The sequence below is a fragment of the Octopus sinensis genome, linkage group LG23 (genome assembly GCF_006345805.1).
Source record: "Octopus sinensis linkage group LG23, ASM634580v1, whole genome shotgun sequence".
Classification (NCBI taxonomy): domain Eukaryota; kingdom Metazoa; phylum Mollusca; class Cephalopoda; order Octopoda; family Octopodidae; genus Octopus; species Octopus sinensis.
The window spans coordinates 16,884,995-16,908,222 of NC_043019.1; the positions used below are offsets into that span (position 1 = coordinate 16,884,995).

At 37.0% G+C, this 23,228-nt stretch overlaps 1 protein-coding gene across 1 annotated transcript in view; it reads right to left on the reverse strand.

The window, feature by feature from the left end:
• The window catches only part of LOC115223506 (inter-alpha-trypsin inhibitor heavy chain H3-like), a 37,120-nt gene that overhangs the window by 8,186 nt on the left and 5,706 nt on the right, over positions 1–23,228 (reverse strand). The window contains exons 2-11 of the mRNA XM_029794122.2: positions 20,815–20,975; positions 14,549–14,629; positions 12,114–12,331; positions 10,312–10,475; positions 8,343–8,628; positions 5,935–6,632; positions 4,949–5,006; positions 3,562–3,645; positions 2,041–2,154; positions 1–235 (exon numbers count right to left, since the gene is read on the reverse strand). The exon at positions 1–235 is cut by the window's left edge and continues 110 nt beyond it. Coding sequence (XP_029649982.1) covers positions 1–235; positions 2,041–2,154; positions 3,562–3,645; positions 4,949–5,006; positions 5,935–6,632; positions 8,343–8,628; positions 10,312–10,475; positions 12,114–12,331; positions 14,549–14,629; positions 20,815–20,975 — 2,099 coding nt within the window. The remainder of the gene's footprint in view (positions 236–2,040; positions 2,155–3,561; positions 3,646–4,948; positions 5,007–5,934; positions 6,633–8,342; positions 8,629–10,311; positions 10,476–12,113; positions 12,332–14,548; positions 14,630–20,814; positions 20,976–23,228) is intronic.

Sequence of the window (23,228 nt, forward strand, 5' to 3'; positions counted from 1 at the left end):
TCCACAAGTCCTCCTATCCTAACAGCAATGTTTTTACCATTTCCAAAGTTAACGACATCTGATGTCGGTGCCGTTAGTGTTGATTCAACCGTCCAAGAGAAAGGTTTGGAGTTAATTCGAACATGTTTTGTTGTTGCTATTAATGTGAGTCCAGGAGCAACAATCTTTATCTCGGCCATGTACCTCTTCCAATGTTTCGGATGACCTTCAATGATGACTGCTTCAGCTTTTATACCTACAAAGAAACAAGTTCCAGTTAAAAGCTAATGTTAAATCTCAGATATTTTTCACGTGAAACAATTATATCACTATTCTAACAGAAGTTCTTTTATTCATAGAATTTAAGTATCTTTAGCTCAGCAATTCATATTCTTCCAATGCAGGGTACACACACGTTTACCACAGTGGTTTCCAGTTCCTTATTGTATTTAAAGAGGAATCATTAATGGTAAACAATGATCCTTTTTTTTTTAACTTAGAGCTGTGTTTCTTGATAGAATATAATCTGTACAAAACATTTTACCAATAACTTAATTTTCAGAATAGTTTTCTCTAGAAGAGATGAAACTGCTCAAAATATCTACTTGGTGTGTGTGTGTGTGTGTGTGTGTTATATCAAAGTGGACAGTCTACCCTCAGCTTCACCCTTACCTGGAGTGCTGTTCATGACTAGAGACAAGAGGTCTTCTCACTCCACCCAATGGATTATTAAGTTCTATATCAGGTGATGTTCACAATATGTAATATACATCACACACACACATACACATGCATAATTATATTATGAGATGATTGATTGTTAAATATTACATACAGGCAAAAGAAACATGAACAATTTGGAGAAATTCCAAAGAAAATCAATATTCCAGGTGGCCTACACCCTCTAGTTATAACACTGGACACTAACATACCTGCCAGTTCATTTTAGTTCTGACATAATTGCCAGGAAGGCAAAGTGGATATTGTTGTAGGGAACCTTTAAATGCGTGTTGTTTAATAAAAATAATGAAACACAGAGAGGAGAGGAAGTAGAGAGTAGTAGTTCATTGGAGACATTCTGAGGTAAGAAGAATAGCTTTTTGGGAAGAGAAAAGTAAAACAGAATTCATAAAAAATTGTCTGAGGAATAAATTTTGATCAGTTATTGATTCACATTACTCTATCTACTGAGCACAAAACCCCAGAAACAGCTGTCAAGAATTACCAGAAATTCACCATTCTTTTATTTGTAAGCTTCAAGTATAAACTCTTCAAATAACGACCTACTTTTCCATAAAGAGCCACCACTAAAGATCAACCTGATTCTCCTCTCTTCTATATGTGATATTAGAGAATTAACTTTCAGGATATATAGGCGCAGGAGTGGCTGTGTGGTAAGTAGCTTGCTAACCAACCACATGGTTCCGGGTTCAGTCCCACTGCGTGGTATCTTGGGCAAGTGTCTTCTGCTATAGCCTCGGGTCGACCGAAGCCTTGTGAGTGGATTTGGTAGACGGAAACTGAAAGAAGCCTGTCGTATATATGTGTATATATATATGTATGTGTATGTATATGTTTGTGTGTTTGTGTTTGTCCCTCTAGCATTGCTTGACAACCAATGCTGGTGTGTTTACGTCCCCGTCACTTAGCGGTTCGGCAAAAGAGACCGATAGAATAAGTACTGGGCTTACAAAGAATAAGTCCCAGGGTTGATTTGCTCGACTAAAGGCGGTGCTCCAGCATGGCCACAGTCAAAATGACTGAAACAAGTAAAAAGAGTATATATATATATATACACACACACACCTATCTATGAAGAAATACATGAACACTTGCTTTCCTGACTTTCTTGTTTGTCTCCTAAATTTACATATCTTTATATTCACTTCTGTACAAGTTTTTAAATGCTTTGATGTCCTTATCGATTGCCTGTCCATCTTTTATTTATTATATTATGTAATTATTATAAGATATAAAATAAGAAGCAAAAAAAAAAGTCAATGTGTTTGTAAATGATATTGAAACAGAAAAACTTTGTAGGAAAGGGGAAAGTGTTCTAACGTGTGCTCGGATCATCAACAAGGATCATGGCTCGTTTCAAATGCCCAGCTACATTAAAACATATTGGGATTGATAAACCCCGAATGTCCATAATGAAATGAGGATCTCCACCACCTGAAAAAGAAAGAAAAAGAGGAGTTTTAATGGTCATTAAAATATAAAGTAATTAAAATCTAAACATCAACAGAAATGGCTGAAATGTGTGGCTCATTATTGTTGGTGTATATTTAAGAGTGTGTGGCATGTCTGTACTGGGATTAGTTTAACACATTTTTAATCTCAAAGTAGGCTCAAACGACACAGTACATTTACAGCTCTATTCAGTCTGGGATTGGCTGGAAAAACAGGCTCCTTCTACTACGTCCAATTGTCACTTATATAAATGTGGCTGCAGCCATGTTTAATCGAGTTCCTTCACTTCATTTCCCTAAGGGATCCCAGCTTGGAGTTTGGTTCTACCACATTTGCACTGGCCAAAAGCAAAATCAAACCAAATCAAATCAAATATCAGAAAGCAGAACCAAAATCGAAGTCAATCAACATCAATGGAAATTGCAGCTGTGATACCAGTGCCGGTGACAAGTAAGTGAACCATCCGATCGTGGCCATTGCCAGCGCCGCTCCGACTGGCCTCCATGCCGGTGGCACGTAAAAAGCACCATCTGATCGTGGCCGTTGCCAGCCTCGCTTGGCTCCCATGCCGGTGGCATGTAAAAAGCACCATCCGTCCGCGGCCGTTTGCCAGCTCCGTCTGGCACCTGTGCGGGTGGCACGTAAAAAGCACCCACTACACTCACGGAGTGGTTGGCGTTAGGAAGGGCATCCAGCTGTAGAAACACTGCCAGATCAGACTGGAGCCTGGTGCAGCCTCCTGGCTTCCCAGACCCTGGTCGAACCGTCCAACCCATGCTAGCATGGAAAACGGGCGTTAAACGATGATGATCTTTCACACCAGAACAATTCTTTGTCCACGTGTGCCAGCAGTATATATATATATATATATATAGAGAGAGAGAGAGAGAGGGGATGCTGAAAAGTTCCTGGCTTTGGGTAAAAAAAGTTATGTCAATTATGATTTTGTTCAACATATTCTCCTCTCAGATTCCCACACTTATTGCTGTGGTCCTTCAGTTTTTCTAAGCCCTGTAAAAGAATCTGGAAGGTTGAGCCTCAAATCAGAGCTTCCACAATATCTTTAAAGTCAGGAACTTTTCAGCCACCCACTTAAGTGTGTGTGTGTGTGTGTGTGTGTGTGATACTGTCTCCTGATTATATGATTTAATAGGTGCAGAGATGTTGATGATGATGATTGAGGAAGAGATCACAGTTATTTGGTGAGTCAGACATTTAGATCGGTGTGGAGAGCAATTGTGCAGAGGAGAGAGAGAGAGAATTCACCATCTGTTCCAACACTGTTGATATGAAAGAAGTAAAAAATCTAAACAATAATTATAATATCTCGTCATGTTAATTACTCTCTCAAATAATTTTAGGTTAAAAAGAATTTTTATTTTCCCTTACCACCACCATATTTTCCATATACACCAAATGTTCTGCTGTCTGAGGGAAACAGTTCATTTACTTCCCCATGGCCCAACAATTTTCCTGTAAAGAAACAACTAGGGTTATTAACTGATAATAATAAATAAATATTTTGTTTAAATAAAAGTTTTCAATGGAGAACATTGGGTCTGTTATCTGTTTTGCTACTAAACTGTCTGAAACAGCTCTTGGTTCGAGGATACAAGTTCCCTATTGATCTTAAAACCTTTCATCAAGATTTCCAATGCATCAGATGTTCCAGGCATCAGATTAATACTGACAAAGTTTCTTTACAAACTCATTATTTTCATAATTAATCAAAGCAAAGGCAGCACAACAGAAATATGATAGGAAGAGAGTTAATGAAATGCTACCATTACGATTATGTTAGTGACAGAGGTTACGGCTACATTAGAATGCAATTAAATGATTGCTATGGTAACCAATTTCATAAGAGAAATTATGAATCACAATAAAGATGACAGCCAGCAAGATGCCCATGTGGTCTGTCCATGAAGTGATCTCAAGTTTACAGTGTGATTTCTTGCAGCCATCATCACAATACTATTTCTGCAATGACTAAACGTTCTTCACTTTTCTTGCTCCAAAAGCATGGCTGAGTGCTTATGTTTCAATCGCAACACCAGCGAAGGCCAACAGAGTGGTGTCTGTCTCATTTTGGTTTGGTGTTTAGTCAACAAAAAATAAAATGTAACAGGACCCTTAAATTCACTTCCCCTGATTTAGAAGCTTTTCTATAGTATTTCTACAATCTTGCCATGGGCCCCCAATTGATGATGGAGCTGTAGAGATGTCATGGTGACATACAATATGTTTGTCTTGAGTATTTGTTGTTTGGACCGAGCAGAGTCCAGCCTCCTCCAAGTCTGGCCACAGCTAGCCTCTAGAAACAGGGGAGGGAGACAAACTGACAGAAAGAAAGAAAGAGAAGGACTGACCCTAGTACATGACTGGTACTTTTTTGATCCTGAAATAATGAAAGCAAAACCAACCTATGCAGGATTTGAACTCAGAATACAAACAGCTGGAACGCTTACTGCAAAGCAATCTATCCACTGCTCCAATGACCCTGCCAACTGGTTGCTATACAAGAACTCTTTCCTTAGGCAGAGTACCAAAGCCTGGCCATTGTGGTGAGGGCACTGAACCCCAACCACTGGGATCCCCTTCCCCTGTTTATCCTTAGGATTATATCAGTGACATCAAGTCATTTAGCAAAGAACAGTTTCCCTGTTTCCGATAACAAGATGGGGGAAATCTTATTTTTCTAAGCATCAACATCATCGACATAATCAGTTATAATAATTACAAGTGGAAATCCTATGTATCTGGAAACCATTCTTACCGTTCCTTTTCTGAGATTTCAAAATTTCCATTGAAGTTAATGACATCAAGTAATTATACTGCAAATAAAAGAATAAAACAATTAATTTTATTGGATGGTCGTCCTTAGATTGGTTTTTTTCTTTGCTTCCGTAATTATCTCCCTTATTTCATAAAGTTAGAAATGAACCCTTCCTGTAACCCTTTAAGCATTATTCTGATGACTATCAAATGTAATATTCATTCCCATTGTTTTGAATTTATCATACATTATATCTGTGGTCCCCAACCTTTTCACTACCACACACCCCTTTTATTCAAATGAGCCTTCCCACGGACCCCTTTCAATATGCTTATCCTTATGTGTGTGCACGTGTGCGCATGTGTGTATATATATATATATATATATATATATATATATATATATATATATGAAATTTTAAATTTAGTTCACAGATCCGCAGTACTACTGGGGTACGCAGACCACAGGTTAGGAACCACTGCATTATATCATAGCTACAAGATTTCAATGATGTGATTGTTTATTTTAAGAATGATATTTATAGGATAGGTGTGAGAGGCTGGATCCAGTCGGTTTGGACATAAAACTCAGAATATTATGGTCAGTTTAAATGCTAAAGGGTTATAGATTAGAATTGTGGCAGTGACCAGGTCTCAGTTGGGGCAATGAAAATTCCAACACCAAATAAAACCAAGGACACCAGGCATGAGCAAAGATTTTTGAGATGCAGGCAAGATGATGCATGTCTGGTCATCAGGAAGACTGCATGATGAGGCATAGCTCATCATCAAAAGGGCTGCACTACTAAAAAGTATTCTGTTGGCATGTCTTTCAAATGGATACTGCATTGCAGAGTTCCTTAGTCTGGAAGAGATTCATAGAATGTGAATTTTCCTTTTCTTTTGTTTCTTCATATATCTTTAAGACAGCATATTTGTGCTGGTAAGTTTGAAAAAAAAGTTCTTCTATTACTATTGTATACATACCTCGAGGGCAAGTTTTACAGCAGCTTGTTGCCACTTCACTTGTTCCTTTTCATCCGAATTAAAAAGACTGTTGTCTACTGCTTGCTGGGTTGATAAGAAAGCAAAGATCTTCTCTGGAATTTGATGGCGTTCAGCTTCTGTTAAAAATCTTTTAGATTTGCCAGATGATGAAGGCAACTGTGCCGATTCAACAGTGAAGTCTTTGAGTCCTTCTGATGTGGAACAACGAAATGTAGACTTGATGTTTTTAACTGATTTGTCTGATAATGTTCCTGCAACCACTATTTCAGAGCCTTTCTGGAAAGTTTTAAAATTTGTGGAAGTTGTTTTGAGTGCAGCGTTATCAGCATATTCAAATTTTAGCTGAAGGGCAAGAATGGATGTTGCATGCTCATAAAACTCTTTTAATTTGGTTGGAATATTTTCAGAGGATGAAATTTTGTAAGAAAGCCCTTGGCTTTGAAAAGAAAGCTGATTGACCAATTCATAATTTGCATCTCCAAGGAAGATGCTATAAATTGGGACATTCATTGTGTTGGCTTGATGGACGTTGTCGAGGATACGAGGGGTCTTCAGTTCACCTTCAGAGGCAACACCATCAGTCAGAAAGAAAACTGCTTGAGCCTGGGTGGTCTCAGGTTTATCAGCTTCTTTTAGCAGAGACAAGCTTTTTAAAATGGCATTGTTAATATCAGAACCTGAAAAAAAAAAAAAATTATGAATAGTTTATTTCATATGTTCATTTTAAGCATAAATTTTATTATTAACTAACACAACGGTCTTTACTTAAAGACAGTGGTTTTAGCTTTAGTATATCAAGTGGCAATTGCAAAAACCTAGCAATGGAACGATTTTAACAAATTCTTTGTTCTTTTAATGGTAGAACAAGACAAAGTCATGTTCACTTTTTTTTCCCCTTCCTGTATAATGTGCAACACATTAGTTGTAGCTGGTGCCCCTTTAAGACGTGAGTACACTGAACAGTTGCCCAGCAGCCATCTGTCAATGCATAAATACTATAGGCCCCAGTGCCTTGTTTTGCTCAGAAGACCCTGAATGAACCATCATAGAGATAGAAGAAATTTTCCTGCTGGGCCGAAGGATTACATGGCCATTAATATTAATGTTGATATAAAGTTTTGTGTCTGTTGCTTTCCTAAACTACAAACATTGTTTTAGTCATTTAAACTAAGACAACAATTTAATGAGGTAAAATAGAAACGAGTTGCCAGGTGAGTAGCCAAACGAAGAAAATGGAAAGTACGGACCTCATGGCAATGTTGATTGTAAGAAATGCAAAAAAATAAACAAAAGGGGATTGAAATAGTTCAATAGTGCCAGAGATATCTTGTTTGGGTATCTGAGAGACAGAGTACCTTAAATTGAGGGGGAGAAAGAGAGCACCTTAAATTGAGAGATAAAGTACCTTAAATTGAAAGACAGAGCATCTTAAATTGAGAGATAGGGTACCTTAAATTGAGAGATAGAGTACCTTAAATTGAGGGGGAGAGAGAGAGAGAGAGAGCACCTTAAATTGAGAGATAAAGTACCTTAAATTGAAAGACAGAGCATCTTAAATTGAGAGATAGGGTACCTTAAATTGAGAGATAGGGTACCTTAAATTGAGAGATAGAGTACCTTAAATTGAGAGATAGGGTACCTTAAATTGAGGGGGAGAGAGAGAGAGAGAGAGCACCTTAAATTGAGAGATAAAGTACCTTAAATTGAAAGACAGAGCATCTTAAATTGAGAGATAGGGTACCTTAAATTGAGAGATAGGGTACCTTAAATTGAGAGATAGAGTACCTTAAATTGAGAGATAGGGTACCTTAAATTGAGAGATAGGGTACCTTAAATTGAGAGATAGGGTACCTTAAATTGAGAGATAGAGTACCTTAAATTATATTCTTTTCTTATCAATATTATAGATGCAATTTCCATGAACATTTCAATCTTCAAACTTTCTGCGTTCTTATAAAATACTAGATTAGCATCATTATGGTTGAAATTAGTTTGAGGAAGTCAAGATTTATTAAAGTAGATTTATTTAAAATTTGCTAAGGTTTTGCTATAAAACTATTGACATTTTTATTGAAACCATTACTAATTTTAGATACATGAACTTTATTTTAAATTACTGCAGAAATAAAATGAAGATTGTATGAAATGTTATATTACACCTCAAAATTTAATCAAACCTTACTTTGATTACCTTTCTGTAGCAATCAGATTGTCTTGTCAAATTAATATTTCAATGCAGAAGATTGCCTTTGATGCTAAAAATACCGCAATGCAGTTGAAATAGTCAAACAGACAGCACGGACTTGTAGAAAGAGTTTGAAAGCATCCCTATAAAGCTAGACTCTTCTATTTTCAAAATTATTAAAATTTCATTTCATTCTACTTACGCCCAAATGGTGAACATTTATCAATTTCTTCTTTGGCCTTATCAATGGATTCCTTTGTAACTGAACTAAGTTCGTCTTTCCAAGCATTAACGTTGTGGTTATAGAAGACAAGTCCAAATCTATCATTTTGCTTCAAATCAGAAAGGATGGTGTACATCACAGACTTGACCTTGTCCATGCCAGTCAAATACATGGAGCCACTTACATCCAGCACAAAAATAATATCTTTGGGTAAAATTGGCGATTTATTAATTGACAGAAAATGTACAAAATAGCCATTAGATACCTGGAAACAAACAAACAAAAAAATACCAGATAAAAATATAGCAAAATTTAAAAACTTTAATTAGGTTTTAGGTGTAATGCAGAAATGAGAAGCGTTTGTACAGTGTCACAGTCTGTCTCTTGATTATGTGACCTCATTAACCTGACAGTAACATTAAATCTGTTTATAATAATAAAATAATAATAATAATAATAATGATAATAAGTTATACATAAGACACTCTGCCAAGATATGCTGAAGTATGAGATTAATCACTCAATTCTTTGCTATAACTTGTAGTAAGTGGGAAACAGAATCACTCTGAGTTAACCCTTTTGGTGCCAACCTGCCTGAAGTTGTCTCTGGTTCTGGGATACAAAGTTCCTACTTTAGAGTGATCTAAACTAAAACCATCGAAAGCTTCATAATAAAAAGTTATTTTACCAAATTTTTCATGATTTCCTAAATTAATTGAAACAAAGAGTATTTCAACAGAAAAATCGTAATAAAAGGGGTCAGACCATTGTCAATTAAATAATTACAGAAGATGGACAGAATTGGTAACGAGATTTGCCTGCATTAATCTAATGTTAGATTTCTTTGGACCTTTTGTATAGTTCTGGCTTTTCCACACAACTCTGGACCATCCATACAGCTTAGCACCTTCCATACAAATCTGGACCCTCTTTTTAATTGCTTCCTTGTAGTATTGAACACACTGTATTGATTATTGTCTATGTTCGAAAACAGTTTCTACACTTCTGGCTTTATTTCATAATGTTTTTTCATGTATGTTGAAATTGATGAAGATGATCATTAATAAAACAATTTACCAAACGACTTCACTCTTCTGGTGTTGAAAGTGCCAGAAAAAGACTAAAATACCTCATAGTATTTAGTTACTACCCCCACCCCCTTCATGGAAGTTGATTAAATTTAATCCATCCCACTTCTCTCTAACATTTATATCCTGTGCCAAATATTTGCAATCTTCTTTTGATATAACATTAAAGCAAGAATTATTCTGTTGTTCAAGAATTATGCTTAGAATAAAAGAGATGAGATCCATTCCTGAAAGACGCCTTGATCAGAACTATTTCATTCTGACAATGTGTAATGAACATATTTTTGGTTCACAAGCTATGCGTTCTTAATGAAGCTACATAAATGTTGTTAACGAAGGTGCTTATTATATATCTAGGTGTAAATGAAAAGTGTTGAACATTGGTGACAGGTGATGGGGAAGATGTTCCTCACTTGACAATTTTCACTTCAAATCCCACCAAAATGTGACCTAAGTTACCAAAATTGTCTTGGAACACTTTATTAGAAACCTTGCAATCACGCAAATCATAACTTGACATCTCTTGCACCTGGCGTCTCTTGCACCTGACATCTCTTGCACCTGGCGTCTCTTGCACCTGACATCTCTTGCACCTGGCATCTCTTGCACCTGACATCTCTTGCACCTGACATCTCTTGCACCTGGCGTCTCTTGATCGATTTATTGGTTTTGTCAGTGTTGTTGCTTTTGTAGATAATAAATCTTTGGAATCCTTTCTATGGATGTCACAGCTTCCAATTCCCTCAACATTTACCTGGAATCTCTTTCATGTATCAGAAACACTACATTAGATGCAAGTATAAAGATTGGTATTGAAAACAATATAAAAAAACAAGTGTCTTATATAAAAAATAACTTACCAGAAGATTGTTACTGACATCGTCTTCTCTTTTGACATCAAACTTAATACAAAATTTACCAACAACATGTTTACTCAAATTATTTAGTTGGAATTTATTGGCCGAATAAGTAACGGCAACTGAACGGGAAGTCATTTCTTTAATTGTTGCTTGTTGGCTCAGACCTAAAACAGAAAACTTAACCTGAACAACATCTGTTTACTTGTGGGGGGGGGTTAAAACCTTTTTTAAAACATAAAACTTTTTAATTTATTTCATTGTTTTCAGAATTGTTTTTAGAAAGAGTACAACTTCATTATTAACTTCCTGTATAAATTCAAATATATTGGCATCTGTGTCGGTGGCACGTAAAGAGCACCATCCGACCGTGGCCGTTGCCAGCTTCGTCTGGTCCCCATGCTGGTGGCACGTAAAGAGCACCATCCGACCGTGGCCGTTGCCAGCTTCGTCTGGTCCCCATGCCGGTGGCACGTAAAGAGCACCATCCGACCGTGGCCGTTGCCAGCTTCGTCTGGTCCCCATGCCGGTGGCACGTAAAGAGCACCATCCGACCGTGGCCGTTGCCAGCTTCGTCTGGTCCCCATGCCGGTGGCACGTAAAGAGCACCATCCGACCGTGGCCATTGCCAGCTTCGTCTGGTCCCCATGCCGGTGGCACGTAAAGAGCACCATCCGACCGTGGCCGTTGCCAGCTTCGTCTGGTCCCCATGCCGGTGGTACGTAAAGAGCACCATTCGACCGTGGCTGTTGCCAGCTTCGTCTGGCACCTGTGCCGGTGGCACGTAAAAAGCACCCACTACACTCACGGAGTGGTTGGCGTTAGGAAGGGTATCCAGCTGTAGAAACACTGCCAGATCAGACTGGGCCTGGTGCAGCCTTCTGGCTTCCCAGACCCCAGTTGAACCGTCCAACCCATGCCAGCATGGAAAGCGGACGTTAAACGATGACGATGATGATGATTACAAAAACATTCACAACCTGGCCCTTTTTCCACTGAATTCTTTGAAATTGTTCTGGTGTGTAAGCCATACTCAAATGCTCAGAAATGGTAACAATCCACCAAATCTATAATCAGAGACAACTTACTTATCACATTCATTAATTTGTTTTACATCTATTTTTCATGCTTGCATGGGTTAGATGAATATGTAACTAAGGCATTGTTTTACAGTGGGATGCTCTTCCTGATGCTAACACTTACCTGATTTTTTTCAGTGGAGAAATTTCTTATTCCATACAGGTTTGAAGGCATGAAATGGTTGGGTGATGTATTGGAAGAAAAAATACCAACAGAACACAGCATAAAAATCTTAACTTTTGAATAAACAAGTGGCAGATGGAAACAAATATACATGCACATCGTCGTCATCACTTAACATCCATTTTTCAGCTGGCATGGGTCGGATGATTCTACAAGATCCAACAATTCACAGAATAGTGTTGAGTTCCAAGGTTTCTTTGACGTCTTCTGGTTTTCCAATCTCTCACTTTTACATCTACTTCTTTCTTGCTGTTTTCTTGCTTTTTCTCTCATCCTATCGTCCCACTTTTAGTTCTTTATGGCATGTGGGCAGTGCCTGATGATTGTGCAAAGACACCAGATGTATTAAAAAAATACTGTTTGGTATGCTCTCAGCACATGAAACTAATAGGACATAAAAACATATACTGAGTTTATTAAATAATATCTATTTCTCACTAGATGGAGTACTTTTTTTTATTGATCTTACCATCATGGAACAGTACACTATATATATATATATATATATATATATATAATTATTACAGTGTTGAAGAACTTACCCATCATTGGAGGTACTTTTATTTTGGTAATGTCATTTGTTTCTTCAATATTGACGTCAATGTCTAGATTTTCAATCTCTTGTCCTGGTAGCAAGTACATAATGTGTTCGTATAGACCAAGTCTTCGCTTTAGTAAACCATGGTAAATAACAGAAATATTTACTGTACTTTTAGCAGGAATATTTAGCTGTAAGGTAAAAAGAGAAGTCCTTGGTGGACTGCAAAAGAGATAAGAACAGACCTGACTATCATTGATAAAAGTAACATTCTTTTTCTTTAATAACTTCAAATAATTTTTTTTTTTATTTTAAGAAACTGAATTTGTAACTTGGAAATATTCAAAAGAAACTGTTTTACAGAAATCTTTAACTTTTACCTGGTTTTATTTCCAATGAAATATTACAATGTGTAATTTTGAAAACAAACAACAATTCTGTTGGATTTAATAATGAATTATTTTATGTACATCTTGGTTTTGATTTGATATTTTTAACAGAATAAAACAGATAAAGTTTAGATAAAATTAATGTTGAAGATTTTAATTAAAATACATCATCATCACCTATACATTAAAACAGGTGTGTGCTGTCTTTCATTGAAAGTACCAGAGATGGTGTGAAAGGAGTACAAAAAGTGTCCAGCATTTATTTAAAAGAAATTTGAAGGGTTTAGTCTTAAGAACTCGGTACTTGGGTGAATTTGCTTAAATCTGGTACTTATTCTAGTTTTCTCATTTACTGAACTGCTGTTACAAGGATGTAAACAAACCAATATCGATTGTCAAGTGGTAGTGGAGACACACACAAACACACACCTATATATATATGACAGGCTTCCATACAGTTTCCATATATGAAATTCACTTAGAAGGCATTGTTTGGCCCAGGGCTAGAGTAGATGACACTTTCCATGGTGGGATTGAACCTGGAAATAGTTGCAAAGTGAGCTTCTAAATCACACAGGGCCAAGTCTAATAAATGTCTACAACAAGATGATGCTTTTTACCACCCAGATTCCTCATCAACTTCTTATACCCACCACAGGGGTGTGGGGGATGGCAGTGTTTAACCCTTTAGTAACCACATTACTCTCTCAAATCCTTATTTATTGTTTTGAATTAATCATACATTATTTTGTCACTTTGAGATGTTGATAATGTAATTGTCTATTTTTAGAATGACATTGTAGGGCAGGTGTGAGAAGCCAGATCTGGTTGGTTTGATCACAATACAGGAAAACCAACTGAGCTGGAAATGGCTGTTTTAAAGACTAAAGGACTAAGGACTTCCATGCCAGCAATGGTAGATGCAGATTGTCTGTGAACCAACCAGGTTCTCTTCCTGTAAATCACACTGATCCTGTTCCTTTATTCAATTTAATAACTCATCACTCCTCTTCAACCAAACAATATTTGCATTAATGATTTAGTAAAGCCTAAAATTTCTCCCTGACAAAATGTCAAACTGTTCAGGACAGAATGAAATTTGAAGATTGGATTGTATCCTGTCCTGCCATGCTTTGGTTTATATTCTGTTTTCGAGATGTGGATACAGTGTAGGGCAAGGTTGGAATGCATTTCAAACCATCACTTTGGGAAACACAGGAGCACTCTGGGAAGAATTGGTAGTTCTTTTAATCAGCCCCTTCTAGCCCCGAGTTCAATAAATGCTTGTAGGGACAGCAAAATAACACAAATTCATTCCAAAATGGCAACATAAAACATCCAACTATTATCAAATATGCAATGTTTATTTGTCTCAGAAAGAATCTTCGCCATCAATAAAAAACAAGAAAAGCATCAAATTTTGGCACAAGGCCAGCAATTTCAGGGGGAGGGAGTAAGTCAATTACATCAGCCCCAGCGCTCAATTGGTACTTATTTTGTTGACCTCCGAAAGGATGAATGGCAAAGTCGACCCCAATGGCATTTGAACTCAGAATGTAAAAAATGGACAGAATGCCACAAAGTATTTTGTCTGCAGTGATAACAATTCTGCCAGCTTTCTGCCTTAGACTAATAAGAAATATTCCAGTGCTGCTTCTTTACAAAGATTTCATCCAAGATCTCACCAAGATTCATCAAAAATCATTTAGTTCAGCATTATGTGTATGTGGGTGGATGGGGATGCAGGAGGTGCTAGTGGCTTACCTTCCTGACAGAATCTGAATCACAGACAGAATTGTTATAAGAGACAGGCCCAGCAGCAGCAGCGGTGACCTACCAGTTGTATATCTATGTCACCGAGACAATTATTCATTTGACGACAGCAAAACAGTTAACTGCTTGATTTAATTATTGTTTTTCTTCATTAGATAATAAAAAGTTAATTAATTCTCGTCTACTTGAGAAAATATGTTAATAATGTCACCCCTTGTGTCTTTAGAAGCATTTTATGGACATTGTATAACAGTTTAAATATTAAAGTTTAACTTACTGTATAAACTGGCGCCTGGCATTGTGAACCTGGTCTGATTTTGTTACCACTTTACCATAATATGAATGGTCAGCTATGTTCCTGGAGAAATAGAAGATATTAGCAGAAGATAGAATGGAGAGAATTCAATTATGATATTTTCTTTTCATAATCCCTTAATTTCTCTTCTGTATTGTAAATATATACACCCACCATGAATTATATTATTTGCATTTTGTGCAGTAGTTAACTGCTACACACTACAAATGAGGGGGTGGGGCTGGAAAATTCCTGGCTTTGCATAAAAGGAAATACAGGTGGATCAGTTAATTATGATTTTAGTCAACATATTCCCCTCTCAGATTCACACACCTATTGAAGTGGTCCTTCAGTTTTTCTAACCCCTGTAAGAGAACTTGGAAGGTTGGGCCTCCAACCAGGCCTTTCATGAAACCCTTAAAGCCAAGAACTTTTCAACAGCCCCTTGTATATTGTATATTGATATTTACACAGGGAGTTATCAATTGTGTTATAATACATTCCTACAGTGAAACAACAAAATGAAAGAAACCGTTGAGCACTAAACTGAAGGCTTGACAGTATTTCAATGAAACCTTCAAAATCAAAAGTTGAAATCAACCAGAATCGATTCTAACCGGAATCTCTCTTTGGGGTAAAACTACCAACAACACAATTGCCAAACAGATTCTTGGGCAAATACTGGCCCTTCTCCATGCGTTTGTAGCTTTGTGAGAACCATAAAAAAAAAACATTTTAAAAAGTAGACAAAAGGATGGAAGGAAGCTAGAAATGTTCTCCATCAGTATTTGGTGAGTTTAATATAAAATATAAAACTCTTCTTTCCATTATGGAGATGGAGAAGGGCTGTCTTCTGCTTTGCAAGAAGAAAATGTGATCCTAACAGTATTTGGTTCCACAAAAACTAGCCAGCATTCTCTGTAAGTTATCAGTAATTTATTCAAGTAGCAACACAACATGGTTTGAGAGGTCCATTTAGTTTTGTTGATGGTAAGGCATCCCCCATAATGCAAGTGCCACAAAAAAAAAGTATCCAGAATATTCTATAAAGTGGTTGAGTTAGAAAGGCCAAACATGACAGCATGGAAAATGGACATAAAACCACGTGCAGTGTAGTTAATAACTTCAGGATAAGAGCAAAATGGTTACTCAGAAGATGACTGGTGTGGAGAAGAAGGGTCTGGAAGCTTAAGGATCCTGCGAATGGACAGAGATTTATTGCAGGTGAAAAGTGAAATAAATAGGTTTGTCACGAGGAAGAGAAGAAGTGCCAGGTAATATGAATGTCATCAGAATGTGACGTATTTCTGAGGATATCGAAAGGATACGTTGGAAGTAATAAGAAGATAAGGAGAAGAAAAAATAATGAAGAAAAAGGGAAAAGTAGAAAAGTTTGAATAGAATATCCAGCAAGACAAATGGAGTCCATTAGAAATGTCACAGAGATGCTGGTGGAAGCAGTTCCCCAGAGGAGGACTAGTTTTATGGACACATTGATGTTTCTGGAGATTATAGCTTTGGCTGTTGTCTTCTTACTAACAAGTGTTCTGCTTTGTGATGTCCATTCTTCTCTTCTTCCATGCTCTCTCTCTCTCTCATTAGTCTCAATATATTAATTTAGTAACATTGGAAAATGATTTATCTTTGATGGAAGGTACTGCCCAAAACAGTAGACTTTCCTTCTTCTTCAAAAAAAAATGATTTTATTCCACCCAGAAATTCCTATTTTGCTGTTGGATAGGCAAGTGGCATAGAAAAAAAAAATGATCTTCTGCCCAGCAGAGACTACAACCCAGCTTCCATTGTTAGCTGAAGTCATTTCACTTCTGTCATTAATTAATGAAAAGTATAAACCGTTCACAACATCTTATTTCTTATTGTATAATATATGGTCTTGTACCTCATCAGCAGAGATCAGTAATTGGTAGCCATGCCTATTTTGCCTCATATGAGACCCACAAAAACAGACAATAAAGAGTTTTAGGAAGTTCATTCTTTTGACTGATATTTCATGAATTAAATACTTTTAGGACTTAAAATAATTTTCTGATTCTACAGAAAATTTTTTTTTTATTTAATATTCTTTGTTAACTGTTTTTATATTTTATCTGCAGGATATGAAATGGAATGGTAAAGTAAACACCAACAGTATTTCTGTAGTTGTTGATACGAGGGTCAAATGGTGGAAGTAAATTATTTAAGATGATGATGGCAGGGATCAGGGCTGTAGCACGAACAACTTTGATGATGATGATGATGATGATGATGATGATGATGATGATGATAAAGAAGTTACTGTTAGTAGTTGGTGTAAGTCTTACTACACTGCCAAATTATTGTATGTAGATGATGTGTACACACACACACACACACACACACACACACACACACCACACACACACACAACCCATGGTGGCATGGGAACAGATGTTAAACGATGATGATGATGATGACAGCTCCTGAACAAAACTAGAAACATTTTTCCTTAGATGAAAGTTAATTGTCCTGCAGACATTGACTTCACTGTCAGTTCTGTTCATGGAGGGAGACAAAAAGCCGTTTTACTCCAAGTCAGTCAATGACTAAACTCTGAGTCTGTTTATCATTAATTCTAAAGTATGTTTATCACTAACGAAGCCTGTTTATCATTAAATAAACAACAGGTGGTCAATGTAACAACCGGAACATGTTTCTTACATTGAAGGATTCTTTCTTGTATTTCAGAGATTCAGTCGATGCCTGTCTGCAGATTTCATCTTCATTTCACGAAACCAAGTCAAAGCAACCGTTTGTTGCGACCCTTGGCACCAACACCTTGTTCTTACAAGTCCTACCTTCACATTGCTGTCCTTGTTGTTACCCTTCTTACAGTCCCTTTATGTAAAGCCCCATCTTCCTATTCCTGTATTTCCTATTTTACACATTTATGCAAATTTCTATATTTTTCACACTTACCTCGTTATCTTTTATCACAGTTAAAAAAAATACAAGTAATGCTCTGTGTTTTGTATTAATCATCTAATTACACACACACACACATTTACATGTGTGCATGCACACATGTTCTAGCTTCTGTTCTACACTGTGTATCAAAACATGCATATGTGCATGCATGTGTGTATATGTATGTGTGTGTGTGTGTATATATCTATATGAAAATTATAGTATTAAATATCCATCACGGCTGATCTTACCAATAGGTTTCGCATAAAGAATACTATGGAGTGTTAGGTAACAATCCGATGATATAACTTTACGCTCATCAGAGGTAGCAATATGGAAGGGAATATATATATATATATATCTCATAAGTTGCTTAACCACATATTTTTGTAGTAAAAGGAAATAGTAGTCTTTTGGCTGCTATTTCTAAAATTTTTGGTATGTGGTTAAGCAACTTGTTGCAAAAAACCCGTATTATTATAATTATATAAATTTTTACCAAATATGGTCCTTTTCCATACCAAAATACTACTAGGTGAAATTTGTTGATTTTATTAAATTAATTATATTTCACCCTATATCTGTAATGACTATATATATATATATATATATATATATATATATATATATATATATATATATATATAAATACAAAATGGGACAAGAACGCAAAACATTCAGAAGACGATACAAAAAACATGGACAGGTCATTCGAAGCCTTCAATCTTTTATATACATATATATATATATATACAGGGTTGTTCAAAAAGAATGAACCGATTTCATTACACAATATTTTAATAAGCAAAAGAATTAGAAAACTCCAGCTGAGTCCCAAGTATTTACTCCCAATCAACTTTTATTTCCTCTCTTACAAGTGTTCAATGTGGCCACCACCACAGGCAGCAGGGGCAACATCAATGTGACAAGAGAATTCCTCCCAGACCTCACCGTGTGTGATTTGTTCCTTGTGGGGATATGTAATAGATCACGTTTATGTTCCAATGCTACCCCCTAATCTCGATGACCTTAAACATTGAATAACAACAGCAACCAACTCAGTGGATCGTGATATATGGAGATGTGTCTGGGAGGAATTCTCTTGTCACATTGATGTTGCCCATGCTGCCTGTGGTGGTGGCCACATTGAACACTTGTAAGACAGGAAATAAAAGTTGATTGGGAGTAAATACTTGGGATTCAGCTGGAGTTTTCTATTGCTTTTCCTTATTCAAATATTGTGTAATGAAATCGGTTCATTCTTTTTGAATAACCTTGTGTATATATATATATATATATATATATACATGTAAATACACACACTACCTTATCACTCTAACTCTCACTAAACTCCTGATGTTCCTTTTCAATTTCTCTCCTCTTACCTCCTTCCCTAACTCTGTCTTTACTTTTTCACAACAATAAACTTGTGTAACTCCAATAAGAACTGTCTTGGTCCTTAACGAACCACCTAACTTATCCTGGCATGGTCAACAAACCCATTCCATCACTGGGTCCACCCACTCAACCCACACCATTACCATTGCCTTCGTCCTTTACACTCACCCCTCACATAACTTCCCCTTCTCCCCTTTCCTCTGTTTCTTTCACCCTCACACCAACACCATTCCTCCTCTTATTCTCTCCATTCATTCTCACACAATAAATCTCTTCTTTCCATTATGGAGATGGAGAAGGGCTGTCTTCTGCCTTGCAAGGAGAAAATGTGACCCTAACAGTATTTGGTTCCACAAAAACTAGCCAGCATTCTCTGTAAGTTATCAGTAATTTATTCAAGTAGCAACACAACATGGTTTGAGAGGTCCATTTAGTTTTGTTGATGGTAAGGCATCCCCCATAATGCAAGTGCCACAAAAAAAAAAAGTATCCAGAATATTCTATAAAGTGGTTGAAGTTAGGAAGGCCAAACACGACAGCATGGAAAATGGACATAAAACCACGTGCAGTGTAGTTAGTAACTTCAGGATAAGAGCAAAATGGTTACTCAGAAGATGACTGGTGTGGAGAAGAAGGGTCTGGAAGCTTAAGGATCCTGCGAATGGACAGAGATTTAGAGACATATTACTTGAAGCTTTTGATGAAAAAGAGGAGGATATAGAATCACAAAATGAGGACAACTGGAGGTTCCTATGGGACAACCAGTTGAGGGCTACTGACTAGATCAGTGGCTGGTGCAAAGTCCCCCCTTGACCTAAGGTGACATAATGGTGGAACAATGTAGTTAGTTGACAGGGCCATTAGGGAAAAGAAACAAGCGTGGAAGGACTGGAAGTGTGGTGGTAGCAGGGAACTCTATCAGATTGCCAAAAGGGAAGCTAGAAGACAGGTTTACTTAGCCAGAGGGGAAGCAGATAGGAATTTGCCAATGTTCTGCATCATAAGGACCAGAGTCTTGAAGTGTTTCGAATTGCAAGACAGTGTGTAAGCGAAGCATCAGATGTAGTATACAAGAGAGATGACTGTGCTGGTGTGGTCATGTGATGCGTATGGACGAGGACACGTGTGTGAAGAAGTGTCACACCCATACTAGTGGTATATAAAAAGCACCCACTACACTCTCGGAGTGGTTGGCATTAGGAAGGGCATCCAGCTGTAGAAACCTTGCCAAATCAAATTGAGGCCTGGTGTAGCCCCCACCCCCCGCCTTACCAGTTCTCAGTAAAACCGTCCAACCCATTCCAGTATGGAAAGTGTACGTTAAATGATAATGTTGATGGTGCACACATGGGCACATTTTTTTTCTTTTGTAAAACTTATAACAATAACAACAGCCTTTGAGGATAAAGTGAGCCAAAACTAGAAATGCAGGTCCACAACAATCAATGTTGGCAAAAAGAAAGGTAGAAATGGTAAGAATATAGAGGTGAGTAGATGTGTGCTGCATGCCAGAGGTGAGATGGAGAGGAGCCGCAACCATTTATATTAATAAAATAACAATTCGTATAATCATTGATATTTTAAAGTTTATCTCTACAAATTTTCTATGGAATTTAGAGCCAGCACCGAAAGTTACGGATATGTCTGTGTGAACTATGTGATCAAAGACAGAAAAAATAGGCAATAGGTGTATCTGCATATTTCAAGAGTTCTTGCTTCACATCCAACCCACTGACCATCCATGAATGCCTTGCTTAAAGAGACACTAAGTTTAGCAATATAGAAGACCAATTTATAAATGAAACATGTTCCTGGTAACTGGTATTGGTAGTTTCTCTGTTTCTCTCATTTATTCAATTTTGTTAATTAATTATGGGCAAATAAGGGACGAACTGATGAGTACTTACGCTGTGAAATTTGATACATAAAATTGTTCTGGTAAAATCACATCCCAAATAATTTTCTCTGCCTTCTTGTTCTCGTTGACCAATTCCCCTGTAATCAGGGTCGTGGAAAATCGGTAATGAACATCAGAATGAATCTTCACTTTCTTAAAGTATGGCGCTGACTGAAAAAATGAAGCAATTACATCATCAAATGTTTAATTTTTATAACAAAATTTATTATAAACATATCGAATATAGGCATGGGTGTGGCTGTGGGGATAAAAGCTTGTGGTCTCGGGTGTCTTGTGGCACCTTGGGCAAGTGTTTTTATAGCCCTGGGCTTACCAAGGCGTTGGGAGTGGATTTGGTAGACAGAAAATGGAAGAAGCCCCACACGTGTGTATGTGCAACCTTGTTTTGATATAATATGGTTGTAAATGAACATCCCTGTCATACAAGCGATGTTGTTTGTTTCTAACCTTCCACTGGAAAACATGTCTGGCCATGGGGTGACAGGGAGAACATCAAACTGTAGGAAATTTGACTCAACAAATTCCATCTGACCCATGCATGGAAAAATGGGTGTTAAAATATGATGATGATGATTGTTAACTGTAGGTCAGATTGAGCTGGTCTAAGATAATCTAAGTTCTAAGAATGAAAAATCGAAGCTAATATTTTATAAAACTAGGAAGACTTCAACATTGACTTACAAAATATAAAGATGGCTGTGGGGTAAGAAGTTTGCTTCACAACTGCAGGGTTGCGGGTTCAGTTGCACGGCGTGACATCTTGTTCAAGTGTCTTCTACTGTTGCCTTGGGCCGACCAAAGCCTTGTGAGAGGATTTGGTAGACGGAAACTGAAGGAAGCCTGTCGCGGCACATGCGTGTATATGTTTACACACACACACACGTGTGTGTGTGTCTATGTTTCTCCTCACCGCCGCTTGATGACCGGTATTGGTGCTTATGTCCCTGTAACTTAGTAGTTCAGCAAAAGAGACCGATAGGATAAGTACCAGACCTCAAAAGAAAATAAGTACTGATGTCAATTAGTTTGGCTAAAATTCCTCAAGGCGATGCCCCAGCATGGCCGCAGAAAAATGACCGAAACCAGTAAAAGACAGGCGTGAAGATGCCTTTTGAAATGGCAATTGTATTTCATCGTCGATCGGTGAAATTGTAACAAAATATCTTGTAGTTTTAATCTTCATATTTTTCTTTGATGACTTCTTATCAACTTTGAATTCAGCCCACCTTAATCTTTAGGTGATTTGCAGGCACCAGATGTTGGCAACTCCTAATTATTATAACAATGAAAATTACACCAGACAAGTGGTTCCAGACAATTGGATTGAAGAAAGAGCAACAATGCATTCGTCATCAAAGAAACTTGCAGATATGAAGCGAATAAATCATTACAAGTGTTTTGGAACTTTGCGTTTTGATTAGCATCTAACAATATCCCTTCAAAATGTTTATATAATTTCAATAAATCATCATTTTATTTTGTTGTGTTTGGGGAGAGTAATTTTCTTTTTGTGCCTCATAATTTTGTGATTTTATTTTCTCTCTTCAAATAAAGAAGCACTGTTCTGACATAAACGAATATATAAAATTTTCCCTTCAATTGCACGACAGAAATACAGAAATTTCTGCCCCAATTACTTTGAAAAAATTATACTGAAAGAAAACTGCAGTTACCTGAAACGCCAGGTAAATTTCCTGAATCACCCGAAGAATCAATTATTGCCAGTTCTTCCCTGTGTAATGTATTGTTGTCTCCCAGAAAATCTGAAATACCGGTTTATTCTAAAGTTTGTAGGTTAAATCGAAAACGTTAACTGCCTTCCAGGTTCAACGGTTACGTGAGTAGAAGCAGAGAAAATAACACCAGTGTTAGTTGCCCAGCTATTTATGTAGTTCTTCAGCAGAGAAAAGGTGTAAAATATGCTTGGACATGATGGTGGGAAACATCTTGAAGCGTGACTATGGAGAAACAAGAGTAGCTTTGAAGCTCCAATCCTTGTAGCTAAACCCAGTGAAGAACACAGTACACTGATTGAAAAACCAGGTGCCAACATGGTTTATACAGGAAGTGAACCTTTTTAAAAGTGAAGCGATTTAATTGAAATAATCAACCATTATTTTTCTTTAGGCATTCTCCCATTCATGCCCAAATCAAATCAGTCGTTTTAAGGGAAATCTGGAATTAATGATGGCAAGCATTTTCTTGAAGATTTGCAATCGCATGAAAACTCAGTAAATCAGATGAAATGTCTTAAAAAGTTGAGACATGACTGTGATTACACACTAATGAAACAAGATACGAATCAGGCGTGGAGAATTAATGAGAGCGTTGGTGTAAAGTTTATGAGTGTTTAATTAGTATCAGTCTGTACTTAGCTGAAAACAAATTGGATCTTTTCGCTTT